Source organism: Simochromis diagramma, unplaced genomic scaffold (assembly GCF_900408965.1).
Source record: "Simochromis diagramma unplaced genomic scaffold, fSimDia1.1 OVJJ01000321.1, whole genome shotgun sequence".
Lineage (NCBI taxonomy): Eukaryota > Metazoa > Chordata > Actinopteri > Cichliformes > Cichlidae > Simochromis > Simochromis diagramma.
Genome location: NW_024386772.1, coordinates 15,682,254 through 15,695,126, shown reverse-complemented (window position 1 = coordinate 15,695,126; position 12,873 = coordinate 15,682,254). Strand labels below are relative to the sequence as shown.

Here is a 12,873-nt window from a genome sequence, read left to right as displayed (position 1 = left end):
TGTGTGTGTGTGTGTGTGTGTGTGTGTGTGTGTGTGTGTGTGTGTGTGTCTACCTCACCCAGAAGGAATACTTAAGCCTCCGTACAGGATAAAAGGAGAAACTTGAGCATGTCTTTATGTGTAAACATTTGTGAGTTTACTTAACCTAAAAATCTATTGTGCACCGTCACACTGTGACGCTTGGATTTCCATTTGGAGATGAAGAGTAAACACTCGCAATGTAAATAACATTTAGGGGCCAACTTTAGGGCAAATCTACCGGAAATTAATGTAGGTCAGTGTCCTCTGAAGTAATAAAAACAGTGTGTGTGTGTCTGTGTGTGTGGTGGTGGTGGTGGTGGTGGGGGGGGGGGGGTTGAAGATGTCACATCAATCCAATTCTCTGGGAAGAGGAAGTACTTCCTCACTGAGGAGGATTTGTAGTAAACAGCTGAATGAGGCCCTCTCAGGGTTCTGAAAACAGTTCCTTCACCCTCCTCCACCCGATGTGTGTGTATGCCGACACTGAGCCACTCAGCTCTGTGTTTGTGTATTGTGCTTCTTAATGTATAATACAGTGGACTTCAACGTATCTTTGACAAACGTTTTCCAGCTCCAGGCGCTACCTTCCAGGTGCAAGGCCAACTACCTGTGTGACAGCAGCATCTGCTGGTAGCTGGTAGAGTTGCAGCAGTAAAAGCAGCTCCACAAGCTTCAAAACAGCATGGGTCAGTCTCCAGCCTCAGCTTTGCAGTGCAAAACTTGCATATCTAAAAATTTGGCAAGTGTATATTTAGTTATTTTAACATGATGAAACTTAAAATTTGAGTTGTGGTGCAAACATCTTTGTACATAATCGTAAAGTTTTTATATGGTGACAGAACCTACAGAACATCTTTAAACAATGAAAACTAAAGTAAACAAATTATAAATGAAAACATAGCCATTAAAAACACGTGTACACTATTTAAAATTCACTCAACTACAACACGAGAGACTCTACTGCAATTTCAGTCCCTCACCTCTGCAGTCGGGCAGACACACCCATATTCAGACTTTGGATTAAATGACCAATAATCAGCTTTTGTATTTTAACAGAATCAAATTACCACAAAAAGAAACAAAACAGAACAAAAAAAAAAACAAAAAAAACCCCACACTGAAATGCAAGCTGGTTTTGCTCTTTTACAGTGAAGAAGTCTTTTTTAACAGGCAGACTGTCAGTTTTCCTCTAACAGCAAAACAACCGGCAAAGCTTGTTTTCCTGGTTTCGTTTCAAAAGAAAGTGAAATCTAAAGGGAGTTACTACAGCCTCACACAAACATACAGATCAGCCATCGAAAGCAGCAGATTTACGCAGGTAAGCGTCTTGTTTTCTAGCGGCTACATTTTCGCATACTTTTGCTCACATGACTGCTGACAAATTCACACCCAATCACTAATGCAGCATTTATCAGGTGACAAAATATTTACAAATACAATGAAGTTGACCATTTTTTGTATTAGATTTCACTATGAAGTGGATTACATTTCACTCCGTCTGTCTTCCCATAAGTTTTTCTTGCAAATACAAACACTCCTGCAAAATTGCACTTAAGTCTGCAGCAACAATTTTCAATTTGTTTTGTTTAATTCGTTTAAAATCTAGTTAGTTTAGGTGATTTTCATGGGACCAGTGCCAGACTGAAAAAAATGAAATTCTAAATTAATTCATTAGGATCACTGTTTGGACAAATACAAATGTTATGGCATGTTTTCGTTACAAGTCTTTGACTCTAAAACTGCCATAAAACAATATCTACTTTGTTTTATTGCTCTTCTTTAACCTGACCGTTTAGGGACTTTTACTTTGTTATTTATCTGAAGCTGAAAGGAGGCTTCATCACATAATGGATGGTATTAATCAGGGGGAAAATACCTGTGAAACCCGTTTTAAATAATGTTTAAATACAGAGTAGGACAAATGATTGCATGGTAATGAAAACATCACATAATTATTAGATCACTGGTCACAATGACAGCATGGGCTAAAATATGGACGAACAATAAAACTAATAAACATAAATTTCTCTACAGGATTATGATGACGTCAGCAAGAATTACTGTGCTGTGTGGCTGTGTGGCTCTGCTCCTGACCCTGACTTCTGTGTCAGCTGTAAGACGAACACTCAATTCAATCAATGATTTGATGTCAGTAGGCTTCGGCCAGTCTGTGCCGATCCACAGTCTTGTGCTGCTCCACTGGTTTGCCAACACTGTTAACATTGACAGAAACGATGTCATACATCTGACCTTTAACCCAAACCATGATTATGGGTCCCACTATTATGGCAACAGTGGGAGGCTGTTTGAACTATCGCTGGGATCCACATACTACACCATTGGTAACATCAATGAATCAACAGCAGCCCAATTTCCACCTCATGTCCGAGCCCAGTCAGGACATGGAAACAGAGTTCGAGTCGTTATTAGAGTCAGGGAGGCATATGGAGTGCGACAAGTAGAGCGTGTCTATATCACGCAGCATTATAACCAATTTAACTATCGAAGGTCAGATTATGATCCAGATCAAACGTATGAGGTCACTACCAACCTCTTAAGAGAGATCAGAGAGTTTTCTAGGGACAGTCATGACATGATATCATTAAGGGATCTTAGGGATCGCTTTGGACGCAGGGCTAATGATTTGCAGTTAGAACGCATCAGAAACATGTGGGGTCACCTTGCTTCTCTCGGACTGTTGTTCCACATTGTGGGGTATGCTGGGCCAGTACAATCCTACTGTAACCAAGTCCAGTTGGCATCAAGAAGAAATGATTCATGGAGCAACATTCAAGACTGTCTAGGTTTCTTATGTCGTTTGTTGTTAGTAGTTTTGGTAGTTGCTGTTTTGTTTTCTCTTTTCATCGCAGTGGCAAATAAAAAATGAGTAAACAATGTGAAGAGAAAACTTGTTCCAAGATAGACTCAAACTAACTGTAACTGTTAGACCAGAAAACCATCTGGATCTTTATTTTGAACTTGGTCTTCACTTGTTTTGGGAAAAAACAATTAGCCAGTTGCAACATCTGTACCACTAGATGACTGATGAGAAATTTTGTAAAAGTGTTATAAAACTTTCCACTTTTCACTTGTTAATTTTACTCTCTAATATGAGTTAATTTTGTGCTAAGTTTGAAAATTTTTAAATGGATAGACCCACAGCATGCTTGCAGTGAAAATCAATATTTTGTATATTAGCTACTCAAAATGGTTCTTACTGTGCATCATCTGTACAATATCTACTCATGTCTAATCTAACAGTAGTGACTCCCAGCAGATTCATCCAGTGAGGCTCAAGGACAATAATGCTGATGGAGAAATGACAGACATGTTGATTAAGAGTGTATTTGACTGATGCTTTTGTATTTTCTCTGTAATCTTGAAACTTTTGTGCTCATTAAACTGTATTTTCAAGCGTGAGATGGTCATTTTCAATGATGTGTTGTAACCGTCTTGATTCAAAAGTTGTATTAGATATGCACATATTAGATATATGTGCACTGTTCACAATGTAAACTAACTGCATGCCCTGGTGACTTACTGGCCTAAAATAAATATACGATTCACTTGATTCAAATCCATCTGTGTCTTCCAAGTTTCAAAATGTAGCTGATATAATAGTAAAGTAATAATAAAATAAAAAAGTAATAGTAAATTTCTACACGTCCTGATAATGGCAAAAGACCAAAAATGCAGCCAGTGTGAGAGACCAATAACCTGCATTAAAACAAACAAAAACATCCAGTCTCAAACAAAAAGCAGACACGGATTATGTGCAAATATTTCAATCTACTCTAGTAAAGTCATGAGCTGTGACACATACATATTTTTGGACACAGAAATAATCTCAAGTTTTTATATAATGACTACAGATCATCTTTAAACAATAAAAACTTAAATTAAGAAAACAACAATCATTCAAGAAAACACCAAATTCAAAAACATGTGCACAATGTGTGAAATTCATCTGTGATCATTTGGTACAGGAGAGACTACTGCAGTGTCACAGTTCGACACCCTGCCATAAGGCAGACACGCCCATATTCAAAGTTTCCATTACAAGCCTGCTCATAAATGGCCAATAATCAGCTGTTAACAGACACGTGACTGCCAAACTACCAGATACTGAAATGTTTTTTGTCTTTAAAAACGGAAGGAAGTCAAATGAACACTGTTGTTTTTCAACTTCCTCTTCACAACTGTCAAAGCTCCTCTGGATTTATTTACAAGGAAAGCGAAACCTAAAAGAAGTTAAAACTGCTCTCACACAACAAATAGATCAGACTGAGAGAAGCATACCGACACAGGTAAGTTACCTCATTTTCTAAATTCCTTACTCGACTGGTGAGGAATTTACCCACATCTCTAATGCAGAATCTATTCAGCAGGTGACAAAATATTCCATACACAACAAAGTGGATTTGGACTAATTACAAGCATACATACTTCCATTCAATATGATCTGCAAGTCTGCAGGATTAGTATTAAAGCTTTGAATTTTAATTTGTGTAACTTCCTGACACAGTAATCGGGAGTGTCATGAAACCAGTGCCATGGCCAATAAAAAGTGAAATACAATTCATTAAGATTAGCAACTGGCTTTATCTAATACAACATGAAAACATTTTTGGAATCTCTCAAACAAAATCTGCTTTGTTTAATTACTCTAAGCAGACCGTTCAGTGATCCCGCCCTCTTGTTTATCTGAAGCTGACAGGAGGCATCAGTGGACAAATTAAACAAGTTAATTATAAATGAAGAGTTACTAGTGTGACACTCCCCTATCATTACCTCCTCTCAGGTCCTGTTCAGGAAGTTAAGACTGTTTGGGAAAACAAGAGAATTTCTGAATTTAAGTTAAAAACAAAATCTCTTTATTTAAGAAATAAAGAGACATTTTTAGAAATGATTTTGTAACTTTGTAACATTTGTTGTTCTCTGGGTTGAATGGCTAATACCATTCACCAGGAAAAGTAAATAAAACCCGTTTCAGTGTTTGTACGACCAAATGATTAACACTTAATCACAGACTAGGAAAGAAAAATTAAAGTCCTTTCTTAAATGGTAGCATGGTGATAAAAATATGTAATCATAACTATTATATGCATCACAGGTCACACAAAAAGACAAAAAAAAAAAAAACAAACCTTGTAAGGACGAAAAATGCATGGATTCACTAACTACTTAAATCTCTCTACAGGCTGATGAAGATGTCAGGAAAGATCATCTGCTGCTGTGTGGCTCTTCTGATCTTTACATCAGTTTCAGCTGTAAAACGAATGCTCAATTCAATCAGTGATCTACAGTCAGTCAGATTTGGCCAATCGGTACCTATGGAGAGCCAAGAATTGCTCCGCTGGTTTGCCAACAAAATTGAAATTTATACAAATGGTGTCATACGACTGAACTTTGACCCACACTGTGATTATGGCTCACATCATTACGGCAACTTTGAGGGGTTGCTAGATGAATTGCCAAGGGGGTACAGATACTACACTCTTGGCAATGTCAATCAACAGACATCACTCCAGCTTCCATCTCATAGGAGAAACAGGGCCCGAATCATAATTAGAGTCAGGGAGCAGTCACAGACAGTAGACCAAGTCTATATTACACAGCATTATCAGACATTTGACTACCAAAGGTCAGAGTACGATCCAGAACAAACGTACCTGATCTCTACTAACCTCCTAAGAGAGATCAGAAGGGCTCGTATGGACAACTCACCGATACATCGTGTAAACGCGTCCCAGTCATGGGACACTGGAAACAGAGAGGCTGCAACAAGAAGAAATGGACAACCTAATGGTTGGAATGATTGGTTGTTCGCTTTGGTTGTTTTAGTCGTCATTTTGTTCATTTCCTTTTTGTCAACAGCAAATAAATACAACAGATAGGGCTGTTCGATATAACGATATATATCGGATGACGATATAAAAACGTCTATCGTTGCATTTTACGCTATCGTTTGTTTTGTGGTGTCGCAAAATAAATTGTTTATGGCAATATGTTTTCATTATTTTGATGGTCACTGGTCGTGTCCAAATTCATGGGCTGCATCCTCCTGAGGCCGCATTTGTAGACCGATTATGTCACAGCGACGCGCCGAAGGCTGTCCAAATTCGTAGACTCCTCCAAATGCAGCCGACAAATGCGTCCTCCTTTTCCCCGAATTTGAAGGATGGGTCGGGTGTGTCCTTCGTGAACTACCATATCCCAGAATTCATAGCGCGGCCCAGCCAAACTCCAGTTTCCAACAATGGCGGCCGCTACTAAGTTTTAAAATTACTCGTACTAATCTTTCTGGGTCACAAAATAAACTTAACATATTTTCAGGCGAGAAAGTAGCTGTGTAAACATCAAATATCTGCTCTGTTTATCAAGATATCGCATATTTGCAAAAGTGCCTCGACGTTTTCAAAGACATCTGCTACCTACCAGCTCGATAGCTACTTGGGAGCTCGAGGGTCACTGAAGCCGCCGAGAACGGCACAACTCCCGGCACATCATTTTCAGGTCACCGTGGACTTTCGCTACTCAGGTTAAACGTAATATATGTCACTTAGACAACCTAAAAATGTTATTGTTGGGCTTTTTTCAGTGTTTTGTTTGTTCGTGAGTAAATCAGTTTGGCTGAGATTAAAGTTATTAGATTAGATAAAATAAAACTTTATTAATCCCCGGGTAGGTTCCTCCTTGGTTTTTACACAGCTGAATAAACATCAAACAGAAAACTGATTAAACAGAAGTGTGAGACGGTCGAGAATTGACGCCAGTGTCCTGTTATATTTTAGATAGCAAGGAGCAGACGGCTGAGTTTATTAAACTCCACCGAGACAGCGGTGACGCTAATCAGAAGGCTAGACCGTCCAATTTCCCCAGCCGTTTACTTCCGCCCTACCCGACCTTCTGAGGACCCGGCCCACGTAGACCGCCAAGGCTGAGTCCTCAGGAGGATGCAGCCCATGAATTTGGACACGACCACTGTAGTGACTATATTAATTTCTTAAAGTTCTTTCTTTCTCTTATATTTAACCACACTACTGACGGACAAGCGCTTGTTTTTATGCGTTGTCGTTAGCAACAACAACGGAAAAACCACCGCGGGTCTGCTTGTTTATTTTCCACATAAAGCTTTCACAATAAAGCTCAAGATCCTGTTGAGACTTTTCAAAATAAACTGAATCACGTGAAAGGTGCAGAGTATTTACGGATGAGAAGCAAAAAAGAGCTGCCAGGTGCTAAAAATAAACCTTAGACTCAAACGTTAGAACAGGCTTTTCCCCGCAGCACGCTGTGTAATACATACTCACAAAGAAAACGGCGGCCGTTACAACCTATGTCTAAAAATGTATAGTTTCATGCATCAGTTAAAACACTCGACTCCAGGTACGCAACGCCCAGCTGGAAACACTTCACGCAAGTCGAGCTGCCCACAGAATTTACAGAAAATGTTACATTTTTGTGATTTATATCGTTATCAGATGATGGATGTCTTAATATCGGGATATGAGATTTTGGTCATATCACACAGCCCTAACAACAGAGTATAGTTTAATCAGTAACTGAAATTATGCTCAGGACCAGAGAACCTGGAGCATCTTTGTCTTGACCGGGACAACAGGGCAGTTATCTGAGTTTGACTACATGACTAATAGTTTCTGCTGTACAATTTGCAACCATGTCATTATCTTTTTTTCATTTTTGTTTTAACCTGGACTATATGAGTTTATTTTGTGTTAGATTTAAAAGACAGGCTGGTTATAGCATGCTTGTAATAAATCATTTTGACAGCAAGTCACAAAAATCAACATTTTGTGTGTGGACTTCAAAATTGTGCATTTGTATTTGTCAAATATCTAATCAAGTCTAATCAACAGTAGTGACTCCCAGCAGATTCATCCAGGGAGGAGAACGGACAATTACTCTGACAGATGAATGACAGACAAGTGTTGTGTTACTGTTTTGGTATTGTATTGCATTTTTAAAATGTTGTGCTCATTAAACTGTATTTTTAATTGGGGACAGTCATTTTATGTGATGTGTTATAACTGTGTTGACTCAAACGTTGTATTTGATATTTTAGTCTTGCTTAAAAAGTAAATTAACTGTGTGGCCTGGTTAGGTACTGGGCTATAACAAACAAGATTCACTTGATTCAATTTCATCTGGCTCTTCTATGTTTTACAACATAGCTGATATGAGGTTTGCAATGCACTACGTAGATTTCTACACTTTCTGATAATAGCAAGATTAAAAAAAAAAAAAAAGGAAAAAAAAGTGTTTGAGGCCAATAATCAGTTTTGTTTTGTTTTTAAAGCAAAGAAACAAAAAAACGGATTATGTGCAAAGGAAGGTCGAGAGCTGTGGCACTTACATATGAAAGTGTCACTTGGCTGTGTACCCAACTAAAATGCTAAAATACTGTTCTGTTTTTCTCCATGAGGACGAGGTTTCATGCAAACAGCTGTATTATGAAACTTCCCGTTAGCGCTAGCCTTTCCGGCTGCTTTAGTTTCATTTTCAGGGAAACAGAAACCTAAAGTGAGTTATGTCTGGTCCTACACAGAGAGCTCAGACACTGGCAGAAGCAGGCTAAGGCAGGTAAGCTCTCTTACTTTCTGCTGCCAATTTGAATCATTTGGAGACTGATTAACTCTAGGTTTTATTGTAAAGGATTCTCTGCTTAGAATTTATTCTGAATGGAAAATTATTTACACGACAGTGCAGCTAACAGCATTGTACGAGGAATTTATATGGAGTAAGTTACAATAAATACTGAGAGTCGACTGTCTCTTTGAGGATTACACACTTCTAATGCACCCTTTCACACAGAAGAAGAAAACCACACAACATACATTCACAAACATACATTCACCTCGTTCTATGGCTTTATTGACCCACTGAATGCATTTCAATATTTGAAGCAGGCTTTTATGTGATGGATTGTTACTATTGGTCTCTATTACACAGAGTCTACAGAGGACTTTGCGATATTTTGTGTTGTGGATTGTTTTACTTCCTGAAAAGGCAGCAATCATAATAAACACTGCATGAGCAGCAGCATCATTAGAATTGTAGCACAGCTATATCAGTAAGTATATTCTGTGTTAAAAAAAAAAAAAAACCCCAAAAACTGTCAATACAGACATTAATTTGATAATGCTTTTGGAAATATTCAGGTTTACTCATGCAATTGTATTTTAGCAGCTCATGAGCCCACAAACAAACATCAGGACAAAACGTTCTGGCTTAATTAGAAGCAGACAAACTTGTACTTAAGGACCAGGAAAGCTCAAAACGTACACACACCCGGACACACTCACACACACCCGGACACACTCACACACACCCGGACACACTCACACAATAACTAGCAAAGCTTACTGCAGGGTTCATATGGACACATGTCTAATGTTTAAAGACCACTGGGAAAATATGAACAAATGTAAGGTAAAGATGCAGAGATGAATAATGAAACCAGTAACTTCTTAAATCTCTACAGGATGTTGAAGATATCAGGACAAATCAGCTGCTGTGTGGCTCTCCTCCTGACCCTCTCCTCTGTGTCAGCTGTAAGACGAGCGCTCAATTCAATCAGTGACCTGAAGACGGTAGGCTTTGGCCAGTCTGTGCCTGAGTACAGCCTCCGCTTGCTCCACTGGTTTGCCAATGAAATTGACATTAACAACAATGATGATATCCTGCTGACCTTTGACCCAAACAGTGGTGCTTATGGCTCACATTATTATCGCAACGATGAAGAGCTGTTAGACCCACTGCCGAGGGGATACCGATACTACACTGTTGGTAATAGCTACCAAGATGCATCACTGGAACTTCCAGATTATGTCGCGGAGTCGGACATTGAGGACAGTAACAGGGTTCGCATTATAATTAGAGTCAGGCAGCAGAATGCAGCACGGATAATAGACCAAGTCTATATCACACAGCATTATGAGACATATGAAGATCAAGGGACAGATTATGATCCACAACATACATATCCAGTCACCGTCTGCCTCCTAAGAGCGATCAGAAAGTTTTCCTTGGACCGCAATAACATCAACTCAATGAGGTCTCTCAGAGACCACTTTGGAAGCAGTGCTGATGATTCCCAGCTATGGGACATTATGGATATCTGGGATGAGCTTGCTTGTCTTGGACTGTTTTTGTTTATTGTGATCCCAGAAAAGTATTCCTCTCACAAACACCACAGCAGACGTCAGCCAGCACCAAGAAGGAACACACAACCTGATTTTGAGAGCAGGCAAAATGTCACTTCTGGGATGTCTGCAAAAGATCAAGTGGATCATAGAAATGGGATAAAACTGAAGGTGACAACAGGCAAAAGTGGAAACGCCAGAATTATTTGGAGCAATGTTCATAGTGACCTTCTTAAACGAAATGTGATGGTGGCACTTTACCAGAATAATCAGGAAGAGAAAGCCCTGATTTCTAGATGTATTGAGAACATAGCGTCAGGCAGTTATGACACATCAGTACCCCTGAATGAAGGCCTTCAGGTACGACTGCATGAGGTTAGGACTCGATTTTTCTTCTGGAAATCAGTAGGAAAGGAGATAGACAGAGGCAGTGAGTTTAAAAATCCCAAAGCTGTGAATATAACAGGATACAATGCTAACCTGCAACTCTTTGCAAATGACGGCAAGGCTTGTGCTCGCTTAACAGTGACAAAGTCTTTCCATAACTGGAAGTCTGAATTTAAAAACGCATGGGTAGGTTTCTATAGCTCTGAAAATAACGCCACAAAAAACTATGAATGGTGGCAATGGCAATGGGCAACAAAATTCAAAGAAAACAATTCTCAGGACAATTATAATGTATACGAGTACGAGTCAGACATGACAATTGCCCCGGGAGTGCAAGCACGCTTCATACTGCAGGATGAAATAGAGAAAGCAAGAACCTCACCCTGGCCTGAATGAAGAAATTTACTCCTTTAAATACTGATTGAATAATGTTTTTTAAAAAGCCAAAGAAAGAAAGTAGAGACAAGTGTTAGCAGCAGATTTTAATTTCAGGTCATTACCAGCCTCTTAAGAGTGATCAGAAAGGTTTCTAGAGACCACTTTTGAAGAAACAATCATGATTACCAGCTATGGGACATTATAAACATATGGTTGTTGTTTATTGTTGTCAAGAGGCCTGGCCCTATACTATGAAGCAAACCCAGAGTATCTTTCAATTACCTGGATTCACTGGTGATCAGGATACATAGTCATACGAAGCTGTTTATCAACTTGCCAAGTTAACTCCCAGCTTCTTTCACATGAAAAGGGTGGTCTTAGCATCTGATTGATCTCAAAGGAGCATTTCATAGATCATATACACAAAATGATCCCTACGCAACCTAAACCAGACATTATCAAATGGTGATTAAAAATCTGTAAACATAGTAACATTGTAAAAAAAATAAAATAAAATTGTATAAATGTTTTTATACTTCACTTTAAATGCTGCTAAATCTTATAATACAGCCACTGGGACACAAAAAGAAAAACACCAAGAATACCTATTCAACAAATCAAAGTCACTTTGATCTGCAGACAAACTGAAGTCATTTCAACATCTCCTTTATTAGCCTGTGGGACAGTAAGTTTTAATGTTCAAATGCATCTAGTGTAAACAGCTGTAATGTGCATCCATCACCTTAGAAATAATCAACAGCACAGAGCATGCACTCAGCCATAAAATAATTAATGTGAATTAAAATGTTTACTTTACCACTCAATGCACTAAGTCACAAGATTAATGAGTTTCTCTCATCCTTTTTGCAACAGTGTTGCATTTTACAGTTTATGTTCTTTGCATAATTTTTGATCAACATTTATCATCATCTGATAAGGTCTGTGATAGCAACACTCGTAGGGATCATTTTGTGTGGAGGACGAGTCATATGACCCGTGAAACACCCCTTTTAGATTGGTGTTGGCAGCATCTGACCAACAGTTTCATGTGAACATGCAGGGGAAACCCTGGAGTTAATGAGTTGATAACTAGCTTCGTGTAACTGTTTATTCAATTGCTGATGTTAGAGTAAGTAAATCCAAATAACAGAAAGATACCCTGGGTGTGTAGAACTTGCTTCATAGTACAGGCCTCTGAAAAGCTACAACTCTAACCTAAATAACCTATCGCAGGCTGCAACACAAGGAAACAACACAACCATGAGATAGCACCTTTGGAATCAGGGCTTCTCCAACATCTTATTGTCGTTCTTCTGTTTCCCCCGCCTGTCATATGTGTGCAAGGACTAATTTAACTAAAATCAACATCAGCACATAGTTTAAATCGAGCTTCTCTGTTAGAATTGACTGTTACCGACTACAGAATCCTGTTACATCATTATTCTTACTTGCTGTCTTGATACACTCCTAGCAAGTTTTTACTTTTTTCAGCACCTTAGCTCCTGAACGTTTTTTCCTGGTATTTCTTCTGCATCAGTGAAGACTGTATTTTTCAAAAAGGACAAATTCAGATAGTGAGGCCATTAGTAATTATTGGCCTATTTCAAATCTTCCATTTATTGGCAAAATTACGTATTACGATTAAGCAACTGCTTGAAAACAAATTTCTACTATGAAATTTTCCAATCAGGATTTCATCAATGTCACATCACATAAACTGCTCTCATTAAAAAGGTGTTCAATGATATTTACTATCATTGTTTACCTGTTTTACACTATATTTACATATGTTTTTAAAATCGGTGTTATATATTTTTTAACATTTTTAAATTTTAATCATACTTTTCTGTTCATTCATCCATTCATTTTTAATACATATATTTTCTTCAAAAATAAAGTAAGTTTAATCCAATTTCGTAAA

General features: G+C 38.4%; 3 protein-coding genes across 8 annotated transcripts in view; 2 read left to right on the top strand and 1 right to left on the bottom strand.

Annotated features, from left to right (window-relative positions):
- The window catches only part of LOC120746481 (septin-9-like), an 81,199-nt gene that overhangs the window by 23,151 nt on the left and 45,175 nt on the right, over positions 1 to 12,873 (bottom strand). The window lies entirely within an intron of this gene.
- Positions 1,837 to 3,441, top strand: LOC120746561. Its single transcript, XM_040051985.1, has one exon. The coding sequence runs from the start codon at positions 1,994 to 1,996 to the stop codon at positions 2,906 to 2,908; it is 915 nt and encodes a 304-aa protein (XP_039907919.1). The 5' UTR covers positions 1,837 to 1,993; the 3' UTR covers positions 2,909 to 3,441.
- LOC120746530 lies at positions 8,432 to 12,308 on the top strand. The gene is made up of 2 exons (XM_040051959.1): positions 8,432 to 8,625; positions 9,527 to 12,308. Exon 2 carries the CDS (start codon positions 9,528 to 9,530, stop codon positions 10,968 to 10,970), a length of 1,443 nt encoding a protein of 480 aa, XP_039907893.1. The 5' UTR covers positions 8,432 to 8,625; position 9,527; the 3' UTR covers positions 10,971 to 12,308.